Source organism: Xiphophorus hellerii, chromosome 2 (genome assembly GCF_003331165.1).
Source record: "Xiphophorus hellerii strain 12219 chromosome 2, Xiphophorus_hellerii-4.1, whole genome shotgun sequence".
Classification (NCBI taxonomy): domain Eukaryota; kingdom Metazoa; phylum Chordata; class Actinopteri; order Cyprinodontiformes; family Poeciliidae; genus Xiphophorus; species Xiphophorus hellerii.
The window spans coordinates 31,154,409-31,182,398 of NC_045673.1; the positions used below are offsets into that span (position 1 = coordinate 31,154,409).

Here is a 27,990-nt window from a genome sequence, read left to right on the forward strand (position 1 = left end):
ACTCGACACATGCCTCGAAGCCTCGGCACATCACATAAAATCACTAGTGTACACAAGCTTTAAAATGACAACACGGCATGAATATAACATTTTATTTAGGAAAACAGGGGTAGATCTGTAAACATATTTGACTTCTTTTTGACTGTCAGAACAGTCTATTGTCCATGGAAGAACAACATCCATGAGGTTAAGCTTTGTACTGTATGAACCACGGAAACGGTACAAGTTGGGGTAACCCAAGTTTGACTTCGGTCGGCGACAAACGGCATACTTGGATTCAAAATTAGTAGTTAAAGCAAACTGACCTGCATGTTTGCAATTCAGCAAAACCCTGTTAATCAGCCATCAATTAAAATCCTGTGTGCTGAATTAGGGAAATGCCTGAAATTTGCAGGGCTGTGAGCCTTGAGGACTAGTTTTGAAAAACACTGGATTATACTTTGTCATTTCAATCATTAGAATTCGGCCACAAAACAAGATTGATTCAATGACATTTCAACATTAGTTAATTGGCTAGAATTGGATGATTGGTTTATCCACCATCAGTTGTCAACCTTAACCATAAATTCAACGTTTGTGATCATAATTCAACATTGAATTAACATCTTTTGCAAACAAGTCAACAGCAACGTGGCTGTGTGGTTGGGACCTCCCACTCATGCAAATAATGGGGTGGACCGCTTCACATCTTGTAGTAACTTGTAGATGTTTTTGTGTCAACATATCACGCACAAAACAGTCGGTAACAACTTTTATGGACAAGTAATAAAATGTACAGAAAGGAATTACAGCCCACTATCCTCAACAGTGCTTAATTTAAAACGTGATTAACCCCACCTCAATAATAAAATGCTCTCACCCTGAGCTCAGGAGAGGAGGAGAAGGCGTGCGACAAACGGCATACATTGATTCAACATTGATCAGACATTGGCATTTCATTCATTAGATTTCAACCATAAAGCATTGATTCTTTTCAACATTGGTTACTTGGCTAGAATTGGATGATTGTTTGACGGTTGATCCACCGTAAATTGTCGACCTCAACCAAAAATCAACCATTCTGACCATTCGACGTTGAATTACCATCACGTGCTATCTGAGTTGATTCTTGGTGTGATAATCAATGACAAAATGATCTGGAAGTCTAAAACATGTACAAAATAAACCGAAGGAGTATCTCAGTTACATCCTGGACCACAAATCACTTCACATAGGCATATACAGAATTTATTGTCATTCAACTGCACATTTAAAAATGTACAAATTTAAAGAAATTTAATTGGAAGGCTCCAATAATAAATAAGTAATAAAGTGTATATACATTTTTCTCTGCCGTGAAGCCTGGATTGACAAAAACAAATCAAAAATACTTCATTGATCTCAAAGGGAAATTAAATGTTGTTGCAAGTCATTAATTCAGATTCTTCAAAGAGTTATTGTAGGTGGTGATGGGTGTTGTCAGGAAAGATGTTTTGCATTTACAGCAAATTTGAAGAAGCCTCTGACTGAAGATGCTGTTTTCCCAAGATGGTCTCATGAAGAGGATGGTCAGGGTTGTCCATAATTTTATTTTTACACCACCAGTCAGGTGGAGGAAGATAAGAGAACCCAGTTGACAAAAAAAGTAAGAAAACTTATTTTTACCCAACTAACAATTTTAAATATGGATGAAATTTAGGTCAAACGTCAAAACAGTTAGTTCTTCTGTCCATGTATATTCTCTTTATTTAACCCTGTTGTCTTTTATCTATTTAATTTCTCCATCAACTCATGTCACATGATTTTTTAAAGCTTTTATTGGCTCTAGTGGCCTTTATTTGATAGTTAATTGACAGGAAAGTGGGTAATGAGAGAAGGGGAAGACATGCGACAAAGGTCGCCAGGCTGGGAATCGAACCTGCGACAGCCATGTTAAGGCCTCCATATGTGGGTTGTGCCTAACCCCTGCACCACCACAGCACAACCAATCGTGGATAGTTTAACTGGACTGATCGTTTGCAATGCCTTCTCCTCGTTAACTCTAATAATTACTTTGAACTCTCTTATTTTCCCCTCCATTTCTTCTTCAGACTCATCCCAGTTTTTCCCCACTCTTCCCCTCTTTCCTACACCTACCTTCGCTGAAGAGTCTCCTCTTTTTGGACTCATCCTTTCACTACTCGATGTTTCACTGCTCCCGTCACTCGTTATTTATACTATTTTCCCACTCTGGTCCATTAACTACGGTGTCTACCCGCCGTAGTCTTTGTCCAAAGTTCTTTCACCAATCCACTGGTTTTCCCGATAGCATCTTGAACATTTCCTCGACGCCGAATTCCATGAGTCCGAGATATTCTTATTTCTTTATCTTCATCTTCTTCCCTTTCAGTTCTTAATTTCCACTTTTTAACCATCAATATAAATCTGTTTTTTGTTTTCCTCAACAACTGTGACCGACAATTCCCCAACTCCCGTTACCCCCACTCTAATGTCTCTTGAGCAGACAAATGTCTTAAAAAACAGCACAGGTTACTGCCATAGTCATTCTTGTCTTGACTGCTGCCATCACCGCTAACCAGGACGAAAGTTACTACTGTAACTACGGTTCTATGAATCCCGGATGGCCGCCAGAGGCAGTGCTTCAAGCACTGAATGATCATTCTTGCGCATGCGCAGGTCGAGTACTAATGACAACAAAGTCACCTGTGACCTGCCGGGGACCCACGTGACTCTATATAGTCACATGGCACACGGCGTTAAATCCCTCAACCTTCTCATGAGAAGCAAGGATCCCGAGGAACCAAGCACTCTGGTGGTCATCCGGGATTCATAGAACCATAGTTACAGTAGTAACTTTCATTCTATGTCATCCCTACTGACCACCAGAGGCAGTGCTTCAAGCACTGGATGAATTATGTCAACAAGGTCACGAGGAATCGGCAACTTTCAAGGGACATCCATTACACCACCCACCCTAATGTGATGTAGAGGTATGTTGCTCCAGAATTCCTTAAAGGGGATGGGGCACAGCAACATTTACCCTGTAAAACCGAGTGAAGGTACTAGGTGATTTCCAGGAGGCCGCACAGCATGTAACGTCCAACGGCACCCCAGTGATGGCAGCAAAACACGCTTTGTGGAAACCATCGCCAAAAGGAACGCCGTCTTAAGTGAGAGCCATTTGAGGTCTGCCAATGCCAGGGGCTCAAATGGGAGGGACCGAACAGCCTCCAGCTCCAGAGGGGCTTGAGGCTCGGCGTGGCACCTCAACGGTCCCATGCCGGTGCCACAGGGCGGTCGGGTGGGTGCAAACGCCGAGCACCTCTCAGAAACTTTGTCTCGGCCCACCGAACAACCATTCAGCCCGACATGCCAGCAGGAAATGGCACCCACATACACTTTTAAGGTAGATGGAGACCGTCCCCGATCCAGTAATGCCTGCAGGAAGATCAGAGACTAAACACTGCACAGGGTCCTGACCTTTAGGCACCAGGTTGCAAAGACCGCCCACTTGTTAGCATAGACAGCTCGCGTGGACGGCGCCCATGCATTAGCCATTGTACGCCCTACTGACCCAGTGTATCTTGAAAAAGTGGACCCCGGCCTTGCAGTGGCCAAACCCAGAGCTGGAGCCGTCCGGTTTGGGGTGCAAAATCCGACCCCCCATCTGGGAAAGAAGATCCCTTCTGGAGGGGAGACGCATTGGTGAGCCAGAGCTGAGTTCGCACAGTAGAGGAAACCAAGTCCTCGCTGGCCAGAAGGGGGCCACCAGCAGAACCCTGTACCCCTCCTGGCGAACCCTCCAGAGAGTCTGAAGAAGTAGGCTGAATGGTGGAAAGGCATAAAGGAGGGTCCGGGGCCAGTCGTGTGCCAGCTCATGGTGTCCCAGAGGGCTGCTGTTGTCCAAGGAGAACCAAAGGGGACAGTAAAATGCATCCCTTGAGGCAAAGACATCCAAGTCCACCCTGCCAAAGACCTTCCAGATGCATTCCACTACCTCTTGGTGAAGCTTCCACTCCCCTGGAAGCGGCTTCTGATGAGATAGAAAATCTGCTGGCACGTTCTGTGGCCCCGGGATGTAGGCTGGCCAAGTATGACGTTGCCAGGTCAGAAGCCGTTGAGTCAAGCACAACAGTGTCCTTGACCTGGTCCCCCCTGGTGATTGATGTGAAAAACCACAGTGGTAGTGTCTGACCTCACCAGCACATGCTTCCCCTGCAAGCCTGGAAGAAAGCTCCAAAGAGCCAGAACCACAGCCTGTAATTTCAGGACATTGATGTGTTCCCTGCTTTGCAGCTGGGACCATGTCCCCTGTGCCATTTGACCCCGCCAGGTTGCACCCCAGCCCGTGGAGGATGCATCCGTAAACACAACTTCCCAACAACATGGGAGGGAACCGAGCGGGACCAATGTCGTCATAAACACCCTCACCCTCCATTGGGACAGAGACTGAAGACACTGAGGCCCCACCCGAAGTCTTCTGAGACGATGAGTGTTCCGTGTGGAGTCTAGATTCAAGCTGTTCAACCACATCTGGAGGGGCCGCAATGACAGCAGCCCCAAAAGCACTACGGCAGATGCAGCTGTAAGCATGCCCAGAAGTCGAAGATACCGCATAAGAGGCAGTGCCATGCTGCGCCTGAATTCTGGGAGCATGCTCAATATACTGTTGACCCACTGGGGTGACGGGCAAGCAGTCATTGAGATGGAATTCATGGCAATGCCCAGGAAGACAGTCTCCTGTGAGGGAGTCAGACTGCTTTTCTCCATGTACACCTGCAAGCCCAAGCATCCCACATGATGGAGCACTAACTGAGTGTCTCGAACCGCCTGGTCCCGTGTCGCGGCACAAATGAGCCAGTTGTCCAGATATGGGAGGATCCTTAATCCTCGTGCCTGCAGAGGAGAGAGCGTCACATCGGGAGACAGTGAATGTCCAAACGGGAGGACCCTAAACTCGAAGTGCCTCCCCTGAAAAGCAAAACGAAGAAACTGCCAATGGGGTGGAGCGATTGGGGCATGAAAATAAGCATCCCTGAGATCTATGGACGTGAACTAATCGCCTGGGGAAATCGCCTGCAGCACTTCCCTGGTGGTCGGCATACAAAAAAGCATGGCCTTCAAGTACACATTGAGGCCCCTGAGGTCCAAGACTGGACGTAGACCCCCGGTCTTCTTCGGAACCAGAAAATATATTAAATAAAAGCCCCCCGGATCCATCAGGGGGTCCACAGGCACTATAGTTCCCTTGGCCAGCAAGGTACAGATTTCTTGATTCAGTGCCTGTGTCTTCACCGGGTCGCGGATCACAGTCATCCTGACATGGCCAGGGACAGGTGGCCGGCGGCAGAATTGAAGACGGTACCCCCGGGACAGGGTGGACAACAAGTCCGGGGTGTGGGTAGCCCAGAAGCCGAGCTGTCCCGTGGTAAAATAACCGACCACCGGCCTTCATCATCTGCAGGCCCCCAGGCCCTTTGAAGGCTTGGGAGGATGCCAGCCAGACTGTGCGGCTCGAAAGGGGTGAGATGACCTCGCCCCAACTTGGTCTCGAGCCTGGTTTCCCTGATCTGGAGCAGGTCTTTGGACTGATCTCTGACCCGGCACCAGACCCTGGGGTTCAATGAAAGGAGATGGGCGCGAGGACCTCCATGAAGGACCCGCAGCTGCCCAAGTGCCGACTGGTTGGCGATCACGTCGGTGAAGCCCTGCCAGCTGCTGCCTTGTTCGAGAGGCCATAAGCTGTACGGTCCAAGGCGTCCAGTGCTGCAGAGCCGAAAAGTTCCCCCGGAACTACAGACAGGGCCCGGAGGGTTCTTCTACAAGGCTCAGTACAAGTGGCGACTGCGCCAACCAGACCTGGCGGCGAACATGAACCAGTGGGGAGAGTGTGCGGCCAAGCTCCCTTGACATGAGGGCAAAGGCCTGCAGAGATGCATCAACCAGGCCTTGCATGGTGTGCTTCAGTGGAATAGACTCCAAAGAGGAAGACAGGGACAGCATAAGATGGGAGAGAGAGTTCCTAATCCTGCCCATGCGGGCCCCAGAGTCATAGGCCTTGCAGAGAAGGTCATCAGTAATACGGCACTGAGGCCGCAGACAACGGGTATTAGGTCGCAAAGCCTCATCAGCTGGGATAATAAGAGAAGTTCCACCGGTTCCACTGCTGGCATCTGCCTAAAAGCCAACCCTGGGTGCCTCCTGCATGGCCGCCAAGACCCTGCCATCCGTTGTCAGACATGAAAGCGCCTTGGTGTCTGACCAGCAAACATGTAGTTCCTCCCTTGATAGAACTCCATCAAGGGAGGAACCACAAAGGCAGTCTCTCATCTACTGCGCCTAAAGAAGGCGCTGGAAGCTGCAGGCTGGGCCTGAGGAACACCAATCTGTAAACGGGCAAGAGCCGTTCGAATGGCGGCTGTCACAGACTCCCCAGTATCCTCCAGGGAGGCAATGGAGTCAGACCCAGAGGCCCCGGAGCCCAGCTCTGGAAGGTCCACACAGAAAAGGGTGCCAGAGGCCACCACCGAAATAGCATCGTCATCATTGATTGATGCTCCATCCTGCTCGGGAGGGAGAGCCGCGCCGCGATCACCATCAGCCTGAAAGGACTGGAGGAGGGCCTTCATTTGGGCCAGCTAAGTAGTGAGGTAATCCACTCTTGTGGGCAACCTCCCTGCATCGGTCCATCTGGCTCGCTTCACCGGCACCGAAGGTGCAGCCACAGTAGGCCGTTTGCACATCGCCTGTCCCTGCGGCAACGGACTATGTGGTGCAGCACCCGCCCAGTCCGTAGGCTGCTCCAGCGCAGCCAGCCGATCCAGCCTGACCGACCGGGGCATGACGCAACAGTTGGGGCAAGCATTATCCGTCAGCCCCTCCCGGAGATGTTCCACACCGAGACAGGTGTCTCGCCCGTCGTCGGGCTGAAGCGGAGCCAGACAGGTCGAGCAGCATAAATTATCCAGCATCATACTGCTGAAAAGGCGTGATTAGCCCTCCACCAACAAAAAGTCAACACAAGCAGAAAACACCCCTGGCGACTCCGTTGTAGGAAAACCCCCGTAGAGGCTACAAACTCAGCATGAGCAGAAAGGCCACCAGCGAGTCCGATAATTAACCATAGATCAACTCAGCACGAGCAGAGACGCCACTGGTGAGTCAGATAATGAACAGCAAAGTAAGATGGACTCAGCGCAAGCAGAAACGCCACTGGTGAGTGAGATAAACAAACTATAGAAGAACTCAGCAAGAGCAGAGGCGCCACTGGTGAGTCAGATAAACAAACTGAAGACGGACTCAGCGCGAGCAGAAACGATACAGGTGAGTCAGATAAAACGACAACAAAGTAAGATCAACTCAGCGTGAGCAGAAACGCCACCGGTGAGTCAAAAGAGCCACAAAAATGAATGTGGCAAATCAAAGCGAACAGTAAACTACTGCTGAGAAAAGAACAAAACTTACCAGTCGTCGCAGCGGCACCCGCAGATCTGGTAAAGGTGAAAACAGCTTGTGCAGCCCCTGGAGGGCGAGACTTACCGACAGCTCCGACCAAACTTGGTCACGGGGCTACTAGCAACAAGCAGCTAGGACAACAGTGGTACATACAGAAGCAACCAGCTTCACGCGACCACACACCTGTACTCAACACTGTACAGGTGTGTGAGAAGAACAAAGGGATTGAACGCCAGGTGCCATGTGACTGTATAGAGTCACGTGGGTCCCCGGCAGGTCACAGGTGACTTTGTTGTCAATAGTACTCGACCTGCGCATGCGCAAGAATGATCATTCAGTGTTTGAAGTCAGTAGGGATGAAATAGAACAAACCATTTCCTGCTGATCCAGTGGGGTTCAGTGCAAATACAGACTTTTGCTTTTTGGTCTAGGAGTGATAACATTTAATTTTTGCAGCTAAAAGCAATTTTTTAAAAACACGATATAAATAATTTTGTAATTGACAAGGCCCCATTTTTTTTCTATTTCTATGAACAAAAAATATATACGGCGCCTCTACGGCTGCAGAGCTCAATCAATGTTGAAGTAGCAGTTCCGAGGGCGGTAAAAAAAAAACAAAAAAAAACATGGCTTTAAAGGGAGAATGAAGGGTGTTTACAATCACAAGGTGTTTTCACTTATCAGTTGCTCACTTATTTCCTTATTTTCTTTTGTCTGCAGGTAGCCATATCCTGCATAGGTATTGTCGGTTGTCCGCTCGAAATACAGGATACTGAAATCAACTGGTAATTGGTAATTATTAAAACAGGACAAGTAGGATTAATAAACATGCTTCTTAATCCTACTTAAGACATGTTCTCGGACTCTTATATTTGACATTAACTTTTTAAATTGTTGCCTGACTTTATTCTGTTTATTTATTTAGTTCCAACTGTTTGTTTCTATTTCGATTCTCTCATGTCGGACGTAAAATGCAAATGAAGAAATAAAAAAAATGCAACTCGGATTAACCATTAAAAAGGGGCATGGCACATTAATGGACATAATGCCATTCAGTTTCCAATTTTCTAGCTAAAACCTGCAGTGAATTCATAGAGAAAAGAGTTTTTAGAGCTGGAGAAAATCTTAAATGTTGACTTGAGTTGCACATTTCAGCCCCGTGTTTAGGTGTGATATGATGAAAGTGATTTGTCGCATCAGCAGCCAGGATTTTTGTCAGAGCTTTCTAAGTGCTCTCGGTTAAAAGTTCTCCAGCCTTTTTAAGGTTCCTTCACCGATCCCGTGTGAACATGACCCGTTCCAGTCCAGTACCTTCACTGTCCATGAAAACTGTCTGGATGCGGTTGGAAGGTGCCTCGGGTTTGGGACTGGTCCCCCTGGGGTTCCTGAACGTATCATGGTGGGTTCTGGGTATTTAACATTCTACCCTGGAGAACGGCCTGTCGTTGCGCAAGCGCGGCTCTTTGAACGTGCATGAATGAGGAGTGAGGAAAGCTCAGGAGCTCTGGGAGTACAGGGACTGAGGCGAACTCAGACCGGATCAGCCATGGAAGGACGGAACTGCAACAACATCTGCTCCTGGACGCATAAACCCGCTACGGACTCCAAGAAGAAGAAAAAGAAAAAGGAAATCCCGGAGAGGGTGACTTTGAAGAAGGAGATCGGGCTGCTGAGTGCCTGCACAATCATTATAGGTGAGGGAGGAAAACAAGCTGAGTGCTCAGCTCCACTTCTTACTTTATTACTGCAAAGATTTGCCTCACGCTTCTGTTTGGTTCTAACGCTTTTACCAGGCCTGAAGGGCTAACGGGTACCACATAAGGCCTGTGTGTCTGCTGTGGTTTTAACTCATTCCACAGATGAATCTAGTCTGTGACACTGACATTACTAGAACACTTTATTGCACCTCGATTGTTTTTGCTTCAGTTAAAATTTGATGAGAATTGACAAAACAGTTTTGGCCGTGACAGTGAAGTATAGGAACTTTTTTATCTATTTTTTGTTGTTGCATTTTTTAAATTTAGCTTTTTAGTTTATTTTTTTTCCACACTTTAATTTTCCCAGTATGAAAATACAGCAAAACCAAAACAACTAACTCTAGCTCTGACATTCACTGTATAATTTTAATTTCAGTTCATTTTTCTCTGATGTTAAACATTATCAAGTGCTACTGTCTGCATTCCCATCATGTGAAATCTGCCCCTCCCTTTTGCATGAAAAATGAAGGGCTCCCAAATTTGGAAGATCTTTTGTTTTTGATGCTTTATTATACAAGTAATAAAACAATAGAGTTGATCTATTTTCGACTCTAAAAAGTGGTTTGGAGATAGATCTGAGAGGAGAGGCAGCAAGTAATCCTGTATCTTATTGTTCGCCTGCTAACATTTGCTTCAGACTGATGACTCTCATGGTGGTTCTGATGTTCTGGAGGCTGAATCTGAACTCTGCTGCCAGAATTGGAGTCTGAAATTACACCCACTACCTCAGTAAAGTTTTGAATCAGGGAATATTTTTTAAATTGATAACGTTGAGTGTTGGTATGAAAACTCAAGGTGGGAACAAACCCAGTATGTGGGTGGAGCTGGAAGGTGTTTTAGTCTCTGATAGATGGACAGCAGGAGGTCGTACATCGCCCTAACATTGTTAAGATAAACATAGAGCAAACTATAATTTTGGTCTTCAAAGTAACAAATCTCTTTAGAAATACAAATTATCATCCTGAAGACAACCGATGATCTTATATCATCTAATGCAATATTCCTTTGTAAACGTCAGGGTTTTTTCACCAGTTTATAACCTTTAGTAAATATTTTAAATGTGAAGCACAAAAAATCAAAAATCAAACATAATTTAGGATCTAATCAACAAACTGATCAATGTTTTTGCTGCTGAAATGCTTATTTCAAAAATTTTGATTCTGTTATAACAATAAACTCCAGTTCCAGGAGAACAAAAAGTTTCTTTCAAGTCTTTTAGTTCAAATCTATTATAGCTGTATTTTATAAGAATTTTCTTCTGCTCAAATTAAATGCAACCAAATATTATGGTGTACCAAAATATTACAAACACTGCAATATTATTGATCTTTAATTCTTAATACGGAAATAATTTTTTTCCCCAAAGTGGTGTGTAATTACAGCACAGTGCTTAAAAAAGTAAAAATAAATAAATAAAAATCTTATCATCTGTGTGTCAGATGATTTCAAAACATTAAGTACTAAGGAAACCCGTTTATTTCTACCCATTCATAATTCCCATTGATACAATTTTTTTCATGTTCATTGTCTAAAGTTATTCAGTTTTTTTAACATTTATTTCAACACTTAAAGTTAATCAAGTTTACGCTGTGTTTGAAAGTAACCAATCTTAAATTTAAAAACCATTTTTGGCTTAGAAAGTTCTTTACTTTCCCTTTCTCTCCTCCGGCCCCCCATCAGTCCAACCGGTTCTGGTGTTGGTACTTTGGGTTTTCCAAACCGACCCTCATCCAGTGTCCATGTTGCCCTCAGATGAAACAAGCATCAAGCAGTTCAGTGTGGTGCCTTCTTCTCTCACATCTCTGCAGCAGGTTTATCTTTTCCTTCTCCATGCTGATATTAGACAGCAGATCAACAGAGGTCATTAACAGGAGACCAGACAGTGAATGGAAAGGTTTCATCAGTTCTCTGGGGTCAAAGATCAGCAGACATCTTCATGATTCTCTGGATCTTCTTTCATCAGCTGGTGGTGTGGGAGGAGAGAGATCACCTGGTGATCACCTGATGGGAGGACAGGGTGGAGGAGTTCAAGTCAGAGGTTAGATGCCCTGCAGTGAGGCTCAGTCAGGGGAAAGGTTTAGGAGCAAATAAAAATCGATTAGCATATATATATATATATATATATATATATATATATATATATATATATATATATATATATATATACTGCTCAAAAAAATAAAGGGAACACTTAAACAACACAATATAACTCCAAGTAAATCAAACTTCTGTGAAATCAAACTGTCCACTTAGGAAGCAACACTGATTGACAATCAATTTCACCTGCTGTTGTGCAAATGAAATAGACAACAGGTGGAAATTATTGGCAATTAGCAAGACACACTCAATAAAGGAGTGGTTCTGCAGTTGGGACCACAGACCACTTCTCAGTACCTATTCTGTCTGGCTGATGTTTTGGTCAGTTTTGAATGTTGGTGGTGCTTTCACACTCGTGGTAGGATGAGACGGACTCCACAACCCACACAAGTGGCTCAGGTAGTGCAGCTCATCCAGGACGGCACATCAATGCGAGCTGTGGCAAGAAGGTTTGCTGTGTCTGTCAGCGTAGTGTCCAGAGGCTGGAGGCGCTACCAGGAGACAGGCCAGTACACCAGGAGACGTGGAGGAGGCTGTAGGAGGGCAACAACCCAGCAGCAGGACCGCTACCTCCGCCTTTGTGCAAGAAGGAACAGGAGGAGCACTGCCAGAGCCCTGCAAAATGACCTCCAGCAGGCCACAAATGTGCATGTGTCTGCACAAACGGTTAGAAACCGACTCCATGAGGATGGTATGAGGGCCCGACGTCCACAGATGGGGGTTGTGCTCACAGCCCAACACCGTGCAGGATGCTTGGCATTTGCCAGAGAACACCAGGATTGGCAAATTTGCCACTGGCGCCTTGTGCTCTTCACAGATGAAAGCAGGTTCACACTGAGCACATGTGACAGACGTGACACAGTCTGGAGACGCCGTGGAGAGCGGTCTGCTGCCTGCAACATCCTTCAGCATGACCGGTTTGGCAGTGGGTCAGTAATGGTGTGGGGTGGCATTTCTCTGGAGGGCCGCACAGCCCTCCATGTGCTCACCAGAGGTAGCCTGACTGCCATTAGGTACCGAGATGAGATCCTCAGACCCCTTGTGAGACCATATGCTGGTGCGGTTGGCCCTGGGTTCCTCCTAATGCAGGATAGTGCTAGACTTCATGTGGCTGGAGTGTGTCAGCAGTTCCTGCAAGATGAAGGCATTGAAGCTATGGACTGGCCAGCCCGTTCCCCAGACCTGAATCCGATTGAGCACATCTGGGACATCATGTCTCGCTCCATCCATCAACATCACGTTGCACCACAGACTGTCCAGGAGTTGGCGGATGCTTTAGTCCAGGTCTGGGAGGAGATCCCTCAGGAGACCATCCGCCACCTCATCAGGAGCATGCCCAGGCGTTGTAGGGAGGTCATACAGGCACGTGGAGGCCACACACAATACTGAGCCTCATTTTGACTTGTTTTAAGGACATTACATTAAAGTTGGATCAGCGTGTAGTGTTATTTCACTTTAATTTTGTGTGTGGCTCCAAATCCAGGCCTTCATTGGTTTATAAATTTGATTTCCATTGATGATTTTTGTGTGATTTTGTTGTCAGCACATTCAACTTTGTACAGAACAAAGTATTCAATGAGAATATTTCTTTCATTCAGATCTAGGATGTGTTATTTGAGTGTTCCCTTTATTTTTTTGAGCAGTGTATATATACACTGCCTGGCCAAAAAAAAAGTCGCCACCAAAAAATGGTCACACTCTCTAATATTTTGTTGGACCGCCTTTAGCTTTGATTACAGCCCGCATTCGCTGTGGCATTGTTTCAATAAGCTTCTGCAGTGTCACAAGATTTATTTCCATTATTTCCATCCAGTGTTGCATTAATCTTTCACCAAGATCTTGTATTGATGATGGGAGAGTCTGACCACTGCGCAAAGCCTTCTCCATCACATCCCAAAGATTCTCAATGGGGTTAAGGTCTGGACTCTGTGGTGGCCAATCCATGTGTGAAAAAGATGTCTCTTGCTCCCTGAACCACTCTTTCACAATGTGAGCCCGATAAATCCTGGCATTGTCATCTTGGAATATGCCCGTTCCATTTGGGAAGACAAAATCCATTGATGGAATAACCTGGTCATTCAGTATATTCAGGTAGTCAGCTGACCTCGTTCTTTGGGCACACAATGTTGCTGAACCTAGACCTGACCAACTGCAGCAACCCCAGATCATAGCACTGCCCCCACAGGCTTGTACAGTAGGCACTAGGCATGATGGGTGCATCACTTCACCTGCCTCTCTTCTTACCCTGATGCACCCATCACTCTGCAACATGGTAAATCTGGACTCATCAGACCACATGACCCTCTTCCATTCCTCCAGAGTCCAATCTTTATGCTCCCTAGCAAACTGAAGCCTTTTTTTCTGGTTAGCCTTACTGATTATAGGTTTTCTTACGGCTACACAGCTGTTCAATCCCAACCCCTTGAGTTCCCTTCGCATTGTGCGTGTGGAAATGCTTTTGCGTTCACAATTAAACATACTCCTGAGTTCTGCTGTTGTTTTTCTTCGATTTGATTTGACCAAACCTTTAAGTAATCGCCGATCACGATCATTCAGGATTTTTTTCCGACCACATTTCTTCCTGGAAGACGATGGTTCCCCACCATCCTTCCAGTTTGTAATGATGCGTTGGACAGTTCTTAACCCAATTCTAGTAGTTTCTGCAATCTCCTTAGATGTTTTCTCTGCTTGATGCATGCCAATGATTTGACCCTTCTTAAACAGACTAACGTCTTTTCCACGACCACAGGATGTGTCTTTTGCTATGGTTGTTTAAGAAATGAGGAGTTACTCATTGCATCAGCTGGGGTTAAATAACTTGTTGCCAGCTGAAAGATAATCGCCTATACAGTACTTATCCAATAGGAGGCCTGTACCTATTTGCTTAGTTAAATCCAGGTGGCGACTTTTTTTTTGGCCAGGCAGTGTATATATACAGTATATATACAGTACAGACCAAAAGTTTGGACACACCTTCTAATTCAATGGGTTTTCTTTATTTTCATGACTATTTATAAGGCAAGAAATCCCACTTATTAACCTGACAGGGCACACCTATGAAGTGAAAACCATTTCAGGTGACTACCTCTTGAAGCTCATCAAGAAAATGCAGAGTGTGTGCAAAGCAGTAATCACAGCAAAAGGTTGCTACTTTGAAGAAACTAGAATATAAGGGGTATTTTCAGTTGTTTTACACTTTTTTGTTTAGCGCATATTTCCACATGTGTTATTCATAGTTTTGATGCCTTCAGTGTGAATCTACAATATCAATAGTCATGAAAATAAAGGAAACTCATTGAATTAAAAGCCAAAAGACCAAAAGTCCAAACTTTTGGTCTGTACTGTACATATACGTATATACTATACTACTCTCCTATCATCTAATCATTGATTTTCCTGTTTAATCCAATCTGCTGCTGTATTCTGAAAAGGTGCTGAGTGATCTCCAGCTCCCAGCAGCAGTTAGAGCCTCAGAGGTAGAAGTTTTACAAGGAGCCTCGGCCACTGAGGATAAGGAAACAGGAAAGGTCAGAAAGCAGTGCTGACCAGGTGCAGGACTCTGCTATAACAGGGCTTTTTACCCGTATGCTGTTTTTCATTAAATTTTTATTCAATGGGAATCTACTGCATTGACATCAGTGATGGAGATCCCCCAAAGTAGTAACTATTGTAATAATGTCCTTTTGATGCAGATTTATGTCCTGAAAAGTGTTAATATTATTATTATTTCTATTATTATGAAGACTGCCTAAACTACTTAGATTTTTTATTAACTCATAATTACCTATGTTACAGCTTAGAATAAAACAAACTGGATAATTTATTATCTCCAAATAACAGTTATAACCTTCCTAAAAGTAAATTTGTAATTACAATTGGATAAATCTAACCTTAGTAATAAAGTAAAAAAAAATGCTTTGATGATTATTTCTGATTTAGAATTTTTTCTCTCCAAAACAAACATGATGCCACATTTGTTGGAAAAACTCTTCTGTGGGCTGAGCAGCACAGACATGTACTGTATGTAAATAAAACCCTTGAAAATCTTGCCACAAATTCCTCTTCAATTACTCTTCAGTATTTTGCTCATTGTTTTTTATTTGACATGATTTGTCGGATCAGATTTTTGACATTTGAAGAGAAGAAGTTTATTTGAACACTTTAATGACTTATCAAAATGTCCCAGTAATGTTTGAGGCACGTATGCAAAACCAAAGCAGTCACTTTCAATAGGACTGCATGGTATTGAAAAAATTTATATTTAATTTTTTTAACTCTACAATATATATTGTGTTATTAAAAAAATACAAGTTATGCTGCTCATCTTGTATCTTCTGCCCTGATCTTACCGCTTTTTGTGAATGTTACAAGTATGTATTTTTTTCTGTGTTGATTAATGAAGTGGACAGTCTCTGCTGTCCAACTGGACAACAAGTCTGTTGCCGCTGCATCATACTCACCATCTGAGAGCTTTACTCTTCTGCTTTGCATTTCTCATGCAGTTCCAGGTTGGTAACTTAAGGAAAAAAGTAGTTTGATCACCACTTTTAAAACCATCTTTGGAAAAAGTATTAATGGGTACCAGCCAGGTGAAGCATGAGAGCATATCTTATATCTTTCTGCCATTTGGAACTTTTCTCATATGGAATAACACTTACAAAAGCTTCCAAAATGTTTTTTTTTTTTTTTGCTTTGGACAACATTCAGATTTGGCTTTACATTTGTTGAACTAAAGTGTATGGTGAAGATTTAAATGTTCATATAAATTAGTAATATTACCTCTCATAAGTTGGTGCAAGGCACTATCAACACGGAACACGCGTTTGGTCAATATCATCCGTCTTGCAGCCAAAATCATTCCAAAACTGACATTGTGTTTGTTTTTGGCACCAACTCTTTGGTTTTGGTAATTGTCTCTTGCTTGTTGCTCATTTTTCAATATTATAACCAGCGACTCTCTCCATGTGTAGGTCTGCTTCGACAAACTGATTTAAGAAAGATTGTGATTGGTAGATTGCTGCACACAGTGTGTCAGATACCCTTGAAATTATATGAGAACACGGTGAGTTTATTTTTCTCCTACATTACAGCTGCAATGTAACTATTGTGCAGGTACATTGTCATGATGATGCTCAAACGATATACTGTGCAGCTCTAATTTATAAAGTATTGTTTGTTTAAAGTAGCATTTCACATTTGCATTAATGATTCTGAATCTGTTCATCATAGTGTCATGAAAAGCACCGTTGTCATGCAGTTAACAATATTAGAATACTATTTTGATGAAATGAGGCAGTCACTTCCCACCTCTCCAGACCAGAGTGTGTGTTTTATGTCTGCTTATGTAAGAGCCGTGTGTGCCACTTTGCCGCCTTCTGCTGCGCTACTGGTAGTGCTGTAGCCTGAATTTGTATGACCTACCGGCACTCTTCTGTGCATACTGAGAATTTATTGAAGAGTGTCCTGATTAATAGCCTCTACATTCCTTCCTAAATCCTAGTGTGAGTGTTGCTTAGGAAATTCCCACAGTCATGGAAAACTCCTTCGAATGATAATGATTGATGTAAATTGTGAAGCAGTTTGGTCAAGTGTTGTATGAATAAATTTGACTTTGACAACAAACAAATCCACTTAGAATTAGCATGTGCTGAACTACATGACAGCCTTTTGGACAAACATCCATAAATTGAATTATTCTAAACATTATATCCACATGGCTCTAAAGTCACAGTAAAAAACACACACACAGTTCTAAGGTTTTAGTGTATACACGACTTAGTTTTCACCAGGTTAAATTTTTTCACAGTAAACCTTTTAAACTTTACTGTTCCCCGAAGAGCTTTTGTGCATGTTGGTCAGACAAATGAACAAAACAATAACAATACCACTTGAATTTATTTATATTTTCTCCCATGACAAGCACAAAATTGAATGTGTTTTCTTGAGATTTTAAAGAATTTTAAGGGATAAATAAACATTATATAGTACTTGATTGTGACTTTAAATTTCATTAGAATTATATAGCACCAATTGACAACATAAATCTTCTTGAGGCATGTTACAAAAAATGTAATTTCATTTCAATCACACATACACTTCAGGAAGGAAGGAAACTAGTATGGTAGTATGGCCTAGTAAACTCAGCCCCTTCTCCTGTGCTACTTGCTTCGTACAGAGTAAGTGAGAATTTTTTTTAGCAGGGCTGCACAGGAAGGCAATGGCCAGGCTAATTTAATTCAGCTTTTTATAGCTTCTGCTGAGGCAGTGCCTACTTGTCTTTCAATTCCAAATTAAACAAGTTTAAAACCAAGTCAAAGGGGGGTAAATAATCAAATTTTAAAAAACTACATTCTTATTAACTGAGCAAAAAAAAAAAAAATGAATGTGTTTTATTTAACTTAAATCCATCCATCCATTTTCTGTACACCTTTGTTGCTACTGGGATCGGGAGGGGTGCTGGTGCCTATCTCCAGCAAACGTTTTGGGCGAGAGGCGGGTACATCCTGGACAGGTTGCCAGTCTGTTGCAGTTTAACATAAAATCTCTACCATAAACTATTTTAACAGTTAAAGATGTGATAACTAGCTTTATGCTGACCTATAGAAATCTGACTGTATCAGTAGGATTATGTTAGCAAAATCTGGTTAACTCATTCCCCTTTTTAAAAATGGACCAATTCCATGAATTACTGTCTGAAGAGAAGGGTCAGGAATCACATTTTATTCAAGTTTTTTGATTTGTCCAGGGCCAATTTTTACAGCTCTTTTAATATCTTATGTTGCTTTTATTTCTAGTTTGCTGGAGTAAAATTCTCTGAATTCTCAGATTTTTCAGCTGATTTAGTAAGAAATACTGGTAAAGTCATCACAGGGAGAATTTAACTTTAATTTAGACATTGAAATTGAAACTTAATTGTAGCCTATAATAAATCTTAAATTCTATTAGTTTTACCCAGGATGTTCCCTGAAGTTTCAAATTCAAAAATAATTTATTTGAATGTATTGAATTTATTTTATTTATTCATTTATTCTCTGTGAGCCTTGGAGCAGGTCCCTAATATCCGATCAATTTTATTTGTTCCATCCGCAATATCAAACATCGTCATGTCACTGTGTCTCAGTCTGTTTTGAAGAGCATCGCATTTAACTGAGAGGTCCATGTCCCAGTGGCTCAGGTTTCTTTGGTCATGCAGGTTCTTTTCTCATTTGTCCAACTCACTCTTCCTGTCTTTGGACTTTTGTCTAGCTTTGTGTGATTATGTCACACAAAGATAATCTAAGAAAACTTAGAGACCCAAGTAAACTTGACATATTATGATTTTACCACTTTCATGTCAGACCATAATTTGATTAAGCGCCTGTTTTTTGTTTTTGTCTAACATCTTCCAGCTCCATTTTGTTGCTTGTTGTAACCACCAGGGGGTCAAGTGCAAATGATCTGGGATGTGTGATTGATAGGAGCAGAGCTGCATGGCCATTTATTGTGGCGTGCATTGACCTTGTTACAGTCTAATGAACTTCTGCACCTTATTTTCTTTCTTTCCACAACAGGGTAAATGACCTTTTCCTATAGACTATAGGTCATTTTATAGCACACATTCTCATTTGGTTTTCTTTGTGCTGTATGTATTGCAAGCTTATTAAACATGACACAGAAGCCTGAGCCCAACTAGGTCATGATCAACAATTTAAAAGATTTAGGCCTTTTTGGGGTCAGGCCATAAATCTGTAATTGGGAGACACTGACTATAAATATGGTGTCTCACTGTTTCAATCCCATCATATTTCTGTTTTAAACATAATAGAAAAAATGCTTTTCAAAAACAGCTATTTTCATCAGTACTATCTTTTGATTTGGCATTAACATGTGATGTTAAACTTGATAAAAAGATCCAAGACTGCACAGGACGGTCTGGAAAACAAACCCCTTTGGGTCTGCTACATTGACTTTCTTTTTTTCCCCAGGAAACATCATTGGCTCTGGGATTTTTATTTCTCCAAAGGGGGTCCTGGAGCACTCTGGTTCAGTGGGTTTGGCTCTGGTGGTGTGGGCACTGGGTGGCTGTGTCGCTGCTCTAGGCTCAATGTGCTACGCTGAGTTGGGTGTCACCATTCCCAAATCTGGCGGTGACTACTCCTATGTGACAGAGATATTTGGTGGGCTGACAGGGTGAGTAAAAGCTTTCCTTCACTTCACACTGCAGTCAAGAAAGTTAATTTATCATAAAAGTTTTCTGTTAGGCCTTTACATACTACTTTCAAAATGTTGTTTTTAAGAGAAATGTACTTTTCACTTTCTAACAAATTAGGTGATGTCATGATTTGTGGTTTTGTAGTTCAGACCCAGAAGCAGAGAGGTGAGGCAGCAGCTTAGTATGATGATTTAATGAAGGAACAAACACAAATCCAGGCAGCACAGAAGAGCAGTAGCAAAAGCTCTGAGTCTGGTAGCAACTGGTAAATTACTTAAACAACTGACGCAAGACAAATGTCAGCGGACGGTAGACATGACAAAAGACAATATAGACAAGGACCTGACAGAGAACAAGAGACACAGGTGGGTATAAATACATAGGGGGTAATCAAGGGAATCAGACATAGCTGGGATCAATCAAGGGTAGACAGGACAACACGGAGACTCAACTGACACAGAATGCTAAATAAACACACAGAAAACTCAAATCCTTACAGGTGACAACTTTGACATTTTGCTTGAACTTCAAATAATTCCCCCAAAACAGTAGAGACATTATGTCTTACCTCATTGTTGATTAATCTTAACTGGTATAAAAACCAATGAGATGATGTAAGACTGTAACACCAAAAATGTTTTTTAGTAATGTTCGATTGGATTGAGGATTTAGGGACGACCTTTGCAATTTCTCATTTAAATGTGTGGACCTAAAACAAAAAAAAAATATCTGTTTGAAAATTCAATGCTTTAAGCTGATATACTGGTCAGTGTTGATCCAAGCATTTTATTTGCTTTTTGATGATCTAGAGGCCAATACAGAAACTGCGTTTTTGTGTAGAAATTCCATTAAAGTTCTCCTTTTCTTTTGGTGAGTTTTTAATTTTGTCCCATGTCACCAGGGTTTCCTGTCTCTTTCAGGTTTCTGTTGTTGTGGAGCGCAGTCCTCATCATGTACCCAACAACCCTTGCTGTTATTGCCCTTACTTTCTCCAGCTATGTGCTGCAGCCTGTCTTCCAAAACTGTGCTCCTCCATACATGGCAACACGACTTTTATCTGCAACGTGTCTTTGTGAGTGTTTTTACCTTAAGATTTATAGTTCATTCTCATGTATTGGTGAATCAAGACACCTGGTGTTGGGAGTTTCAGACTGGTACAGAGGAAACTTGGGATTGATCAAATGTTGAGATATACTGACTAGTTCTGTAATGCTGATGATGCTGGTAAAAAAAACTTGAAATATTTTGTTGTTGACAAGTTGGGAGTACACTTCCAACATTACTTCATTAATTAATTTACTTAATTTTTTGTATCCATTGTGATTGCTTCTTTTGTTTTTGCCCTTTCAAAAGATATATAGGGCATTATAAATAAAATATATTATTATTATTACTGAAGTATTGACATTTTGCTAGGATCTTGTTTTTTAGGATTCTGATCTTTCAGCTGAGTTAAAATATTTCTCCAAGCTTTAAAGATCAATCATTTACCTGTGTCCTGGTCGAAGATCTCCAGTCTCGCTCGTCATTGGTTGTCCTCCTGCAGCAGATCTACTAAACTCAACCGCAATCTGGATCACACCCCCTCTCCGAGCCTCATATCCACCAGAACTCCCTATAAGAGATCTTACTTTTGAAATAGCACTAACATATCTTCCTGAGTTGTAAACTTTATGCTCTTGAAGTGTGGCAAAGGGGACTTGTGTTTTGTTACTTCCTCCTTTAATGGAAGTAGTTTGGTTGTATGGTGCTGATGGGTCTATTTTCACTCTGAAATCAAGGCCACCATGAGCGGGAGCTGGGCAGTGCTGCTGGCTGTGATGGATGAGTTGAAGCAGTCATGCCTTCCCTCATTCTGCTGTTTCCCACATTCCTGTCGTCAGTAGCAACTGGCTTTAGCTCCTGCTGCCCATTGCACCAGTGCAATGAAACCACATCCTGGATCTGATAACATTCAAAAACACTCCAAATAGTTGTTGTGCAGACTTTTAATAACTGCTCGTTATTAAAAGCAGTTTTAATATCGAGCAGGTAATACCTGATATTACCATGTCAGGTACTATTGAAAGAAAGCAGAAACACAAAAATGTGATAAGATCTTGATGTGAAATCCTGCTTTTTGTGCACTGGCAGCTATAAATAATTTATTCTGTCATTAAAGCGATGAACATTATTTGGGAAAATTGCGTTATAGTTTTGTCCTAACGCTGGTAAGCTCTAAACTGTGCAAAGTCTGTCTTCCAGCACAGTGCTTTTTGTGTGCTCTCACTGACTTATTCCTCAGACTGCCTCCTCACCAGTCAGTCATGTAGTTTTTACCTTCATAACAATTATCTTTCTTCCATCATCAACATGATATTTAAAAATAAATATAATTTTCCTGCAATAAATTTGCAAGGCACTCAATGGTAAATGAATTGAACTTATAGAGCACTTTTCTAATCATTTTGACCACTCAAAGCACTTTACACTAGAGTCACATTCACCCATTCACCCCAACAAATGCTCACACATTTATACACTGATCACTAGGTCACTTGGGGTTAAGTGCCTTGCCCAGGGGCACATCAACATGTGGCAGGAGGAAGCTGAAATAGAACCTACAGCTTTCTCATCATAGACCACTACTCTACCCACTGAGCCACAGTTGCCCCACAGTAACTAGACTTGAATGTTTGAATATGTCAGTCACTTGAAAATATAATACAAAGTACAAAATATTAGAACCTATTTTGTGGAAAGACTACATGTCTCTCAACTCTCAAACATGTAAAAGAAGAAGGTTAAATTATAAATTATTTTGCCTGTAATAAAGACCAGTTTTCTCACTTCACTTTGTCTTTCAGTATTGCTGACCTGGGTGAACTGCTCCAGTGTCCGTATGGCCACCAGAATCCAGGATGTTTTCACAGTGGGAAAACTTATGGCTTTGTGTCTAATCATTGTTGTGGGTCTGGTACAGATCTTCAATGGTACAACTTTCACAATGGACACCCTTCTACTGCATCCATGTGATTTAAAACTCCAAATAAATTAATGTTGGTGTTTTTTCATAGGAAACTATGAAGCACTGACTACTAAGGTGGCCTTTTCCATGGACAGGACACCATCCGTTGGACAGGTTGCTCTGGCATTCCTGCAGGCCTCCTTTGCCTTCAGTGGGTGGAACTTTCTCAATTACGTTACTGAAGAGGTGGTTGACCCCAGACGGTGAATATTTTCCATTCTAAATACATTGTAGAATTTTCTCTTATTGGGCTTTCCTTCTTGCACTGTTATTGTTAGAAGATATTTGACCTTTTATGGACATTTATATAAATCTCTTAAATATAATGAACAGAATGTAGGAAGATATGTAATGTTGTTGATTCCAGTTTATGGTTCATCATATAGCGGTCCAGCTAATTTTCCTAATTAATGCAAATATTTGGTTTATTTATTCTATTCTTCTGATGGAATGGCGTAGTGGCAGTGATTAAACCCCAATACTGATAAACACAAATTTAAATGTGATGTTTAAATAATAATAATATGATAGCATTTCTCAGCTACAATAATCATCTTCATTTACCTTCTGTCTTTTTATTGAAAAAGATTTGTATTAATACATTGTTTTTGCATTCATTCTACTGCTCTGTATGACGTAAACTTGGTAAGGAATCTACCTCGCGCCATCTACATCTCCATTCCACTGGTGACGTTTGTGTACACGCTCACCAACATCGCCTACTTTTCTTCCATGTCACCCGAGGAGCTGCTATCCTCCAATGCTGTGGCTGTTGTGAGTAACATCATGGACTGAAAAACCCCATTTGTGAATTTATACAAACTATAAAAATTGTTTTCATCTCAGCTAATTTTGACGACAAATAGTATAAGTAAAGATTCCTTCAGAATTTTTTGGTTTTCTTCATCAAGTTAAATCGAATTTAAGGTCTGTGCTTATAAATATGCCTGCCTCCACAACTTATCATGAAATGGCAAAAGGTAAGAGACAAAAGGTGATTTAGAGGCTGGAGGAGCAAACTCAGCAATTTTACATCATAATAGCACTGGACTGTAATCCTGTAATACTCACATCAACCCTCCTGATCCCATTCAGTCATTGCTTCTGCTCTCCAGGAATCGCTGACTGTTGTTTCTCTACTCAGACATTTGGTGAGAAACTGCTTGGAGCCTTTGCTATCGTTATGCCCATCTCAGTGGCTCTGTCCACCTTTGGGGGAATCAATGGTTACCTGTTCACCTCTTCAAGGTACAAATGACAACATTTCCTGCTTCATCTAACTTCTGATGGTAAGCCCAGCTGCTGATGGCCTGTATGACTTTGCAGGTTGTGTTTCTCAGGAGCTAGAGAGGGACATCTTCCCAGCCTGCTAGCTATGATTCACTACAAGAAATGTACGCCCATCCCAGCCCTCCTGGTTTGCGTATGTATAGTAACACAATCACATCATGGGTTTCCTTTTATGTGTCTAAAGTCTGCACTTTGAATGAGCAGTATGTGTTTTGTTTGAAAGCAGCTGGACTGCATCTATTAACATGCACTAGCCACCTTTTTAGGTAGACATTGTAAACATTACACAGCTGCTGCAGGTTCAAACCTCTTGTTCAGTCAAGTTAAATAAGCCAGTTTAAGATGATATGACCTCTGTGACATGCCACTTTATCCTGATGGAGGTGAGGTCACAATCAGAAAATGGGTGGACTGTGTTGAGGGTTTTACAAGATCAGCAGCAACACTCTGTGATGGTTAAGTAATTCTCAGATTCCACAATGGGCCCCAAAGCGTCCCAGCAACAGCCTGAACTGTTAAGACAAGGCAGGATGGAGTCATTCTCCCAAGGTCATCACTGACTTTATTAATCTGGCCGAGCAAGAGCAACAGTTATTTTCAATGATGGCCACTGCTTACTAAAAGCCCACATTCTTCTCAGCAACACATTATTTGTCCACACAACTGGCACTCATTTTATATTTTCTCTTTTTTTGGACCATTCTTGTCACCGCCTTCAATAACTCTGTGAAGAATCTGAATTAATGAGCTACAACAACATTTAATTTTCCTTTGGGATTAATAAAGTATTTTTGAATTGAATTTGAACTATAATGTTTCCTTACTTCCACCAACTGAACTAGAGTGTGGACAGCAAATGAACATGAACTTTTTTTAATGACAAATAATGTCACTAAATGTTTTTAAAGCAGTTCTTACTGATTTTGAGAAGGAATCACATGGCTGTAAATGTTTTAACTGAGGGATCTTTTAATTCTTTTATGATGGCATTAACATTTCTGTTTTTCTGTTTTGCTGTGAATATTCTGTAATCTCTGTGTGTTGCTGTCAGTCTTGGCCAGGATTCTCTAGTAAAAGAGATTTTTGATCTCAGTGGGATTTTCCTGGTGAAATAAAATACTTAAATAATATTAAGTTATTTAGTTGAACTAAATTTTCTCTATTAGATTTGTATTTTTGAAAAATAAAATGATTCTGCCCTTCATGCTTAAGATGTTTCATCATTTTAAAACACCTGATTTTGAGGAATGGAGTTCAGCTAAAGCTTGTTCATCACCCATCAATTGAAATTAGGGTTGCTGAAGCAGGGAAGCATCTAAGACATGCAAGGCTATGTGGCTTGAGGAACAGGGTTGTAAAATACATTCTGCTTTTCATTAAGGTTTTCCATCTGAATGTTCTTTTGTTTTACATATTTCTTATTTACTGGCTAATTCATGATGTTTTAAATAAGACCATCTTTTGGGTATTGTTTTGAAAAGGGTTAAAGAACAATGTGTTGTGAGGTGCTTTAGGTCAGTAAGTAAATTGCTCCTCATCAAATCATCATGTCATGGTTGTTTTTTGACAGTGTGCTGCCACTATTGTTATACTGTGCATCGGAGAAACCCACAACCTGATCAACTACGTCTCCTTTATCAACTATCTGTCATACGGTGTCACCATTGCAGGTCTGCTGTGGTACCGTTGGAAGAAACCTAACTTATATCGACCTATTAAGGTACAATCAACAAACTAAACAAGTTAGTGCAGGATAAATCTCTTCACTAAAGTCTGCCTGTGAGTTTGATGCTATGCCGGAAATTCCCTGAGCTGTAAATATCATCCTCCACTGCAAAGAGAGAAGAGCTGAGCTGAATGAGGTGGCTGCTAATGTTAATTCAGCACAGACTGAATGGCTACCTCCTCTGCCATCACTAAAACTAAAGGCAAACTACAATTCTAAAACAGCGCAGAAAATCAATGTCTTTGTTCTCAACTTCTCCTTCTGTTCCCTGATTGACCAGGATGAAATTCTACCAGAGAAATTCCCTTCAATGGGAGAAAGCCCAGACTGAGCAGTGAAGTGAGATGAGAATTGAGAGAAATTGCATAGGAAGGCAATAGCCAGGCTAGGGATTGGTTGCTGTAATGCCAATGTAGACTTTTCTGTTAATTATTGAGAAGAGTACAAATTATCTATGTTACTTCTCTGGTTATAAATAAAATCAGAGAAAGTTTTTGTTGTTGGTTTTAAGTGATACCCCTTGTATTTTCTTATTATTCTTTGGGAGATGCCTGTGCCAATTCCAGAGAAAAGGTTATTTTGTCTATTTTAAAGAAATGTAAATGTAAATCTGCCAGGGGTATTAATAATTTTGCGTTTAACTGTATGACATCCAGAGATATAACAGGCTGTTTTGACGTAATCATGCATACATTTAAAAAAGGTAACTTTTAATTCATAATCTTTTGCTCAAAAAACTAGATCAGGGCCTACCTCACTTAGCAGTTCCATGGCCAACTATCTGCTGTTATGTAGTCTTTAAACAAATTTCCCTGGTATTCTCTCCCAGGTAAACCTGCTTGTCCCCGTGTCCTACCTTATGTTCTGGGCATTGCTACTGGGATTTAGCCTGTACTCAGAGCCAGTCGTTTGTGGTGTTGGTTTGGTCATCATGCTTACCGGTGTTCCTGTCTATTTTCTGGGTGTGCACTGGAAAGAAAAACCAAAGTGTATCGACAATTTTATTGGTGAGTTTGTAAAAACTGAGACATTTTGATTATTGCTCTTACTAATGCAACTAATACAAAACTCTGCCCCGTGTTTCCCTCCAGAATGGGCTACATCTGTGGGCCAGAAGTTGTGTTTCGTGGTCTTTCCTCAGATTGACCCTATTGAGATTGCCAGTCCTTCAGAATGGACTGATCGGTCAACCGGCAGAAAAAGTTTCTCTGGCAGATCGTAAAGGTTCCTTTTCTGAACATGTGAAGATTTGTGTTCTTGCTCCTATTTTAAAATTGCCGTTGTTTATGTTGAGGTGTTCTTTACTACAATGAAAGTCTCCAGTCTGATTTCTGATCCTGATAAATCAGCTTTTCATCTAATATTCAAGTGAACATGCCTGCTGTTCTGTTTGATGTGTGAATTTTTAAATTTCATGTATTGTCTTTTGAGGATCAACGTGTAAAAATCTAATGGCCTTTGTTACCCTTTCATTCTTCTACAGAACCCTGATTGACTGACATTAGGTAATCATGTCTTTTAGTTATATTTAGGGTTTCATTGTGCTCTAAAGTCTTTTCAACAAGATCAAAACCAATGAAAAGGAAAAAAAAATTAGGCACCGTTTATTTTTAAAAGCAATTAAAACCCCACAAAAATGTACTTTGTTTCTCCCACTCCATTCCTCTGCTAGCTGACCCCTTTGTTAATGTGTTTCATAAAAAGTGCCATATACTGTAAAGTACCCTTCCCCCCTCACACACACACTTTCTGTTTAACTTGTATGTTTATGTTTCAGATCATCAGGCAAATGTGAACATCGAAACAAAGCCTCAGTAAATGCTAATATATATATATATATACATATATATATATATATATATATATATATATATATATATATATATATATATATATATATATATATATATATATATATATATATATATATATATATATATATATAATCAAGGGAGGAAGAGCAATTCAAATGTGACAAAGTAACTGCCCCCAGTCTCTAAACACTGATTTTGCCCTTCTTATTGGCACCAACAGAAATCAAGCCCTTATGGTAACTGTCAATATTTTTTTATATTGATATGGACAAATTGTTGAGGCCTGTATAATTTTGCAACCTTAGTTCTGTTCTTTGTTAACCAGTACATTAATTGAGGATTTAACAAGGAGGGGAATTACATTTTTTAACAAAGGTTTGGAAAGCTTTTTTCCTCAATAAATAAAGTCCTGATTTAAGAGTTTTTTGTTTTTACTTAGTTTATCTTTATCTGACATTAAAATGTGGTCAATGAGCCGAACAGTTAGGTATTACAAAAAGCAAAATATAAGAATTGTGTTGCAGGTAACACTCACATTACGATGCTTTTTCATAGCATTGAAATGTGAGCTTCTGGTTTTGTCAAGCAACCCTTTAGATCTACTGCAGCCTGACATATCTCACAGATACAGCAGCAACACCGTAGTCCAATTGAGCAGAAGCCAACTTGGGACT

The 27,990-nt window shown here is 41.4% G+C and overlaps 1 protein-coding gene across 1 annotated transcript; it reads left to right on the forward strand.

Moving 5' to 3' along the window:
- The first annotated feature begins 8,752 nt into the window (after nucleotides 1-8,752).
- On the forward strand, nucleotides 8,753-27,369 carry slc7a10b (solute carrier family 7 member 10b). The gene is made up of 11 exons (XM_032547279.1): nucleotides 8,753-9,128; nucleotides 19,253-19,457; nucleotides 20,400-20,551; nucleotides 22,326-22,451; nucleotides 22,536-22,689; nucleotides 23,137-23,260; nucleotides 23,631-23,734; nucleotides 23,813-23,909; nucleotides 25,347-25,496; nucleotides 26,332-26,509; nucleotides 26,594-27,369. The coding sequence occupies exons 1-11, from the start codon at nucleotides 8,912-8,914 to the stop codon at nucleotides 26,722-26,724; spliced, it is 1,638 nt and encodes a 545-aa protein (XP_032403170.1). The 5' UTR covers nucleotides 8,753-8,911; the 3' UTR covers nucleotides 26,725-27,369.
- Nucleotides 27,370-27,990: the final 621 nt, after the last annotated feature.

Coding starts and splice junctions, on each gene's coding strand:
- slc7a10b (XM_032547279.1), top strand. CDS start 8,912: ATGAGGAGTGAGGAAAGCTCAGGAGCTCTGGGAGTACAGGGACTGAGG. Junction 19,458..20,399: donor ATATTTGGTGGGCTGACAGG/GTGAGTAAAAGC, acceptor TGTCTCTTTCAG/GTTTCTGTTGTTGTGGAGCG. Junction 22,452..22,535: donor TCTGGTACAGATCTTCAATG/GTACAACTTTCA, acceptor GTTTTTTCATAG/GAAACTATGAAGCACTGACT.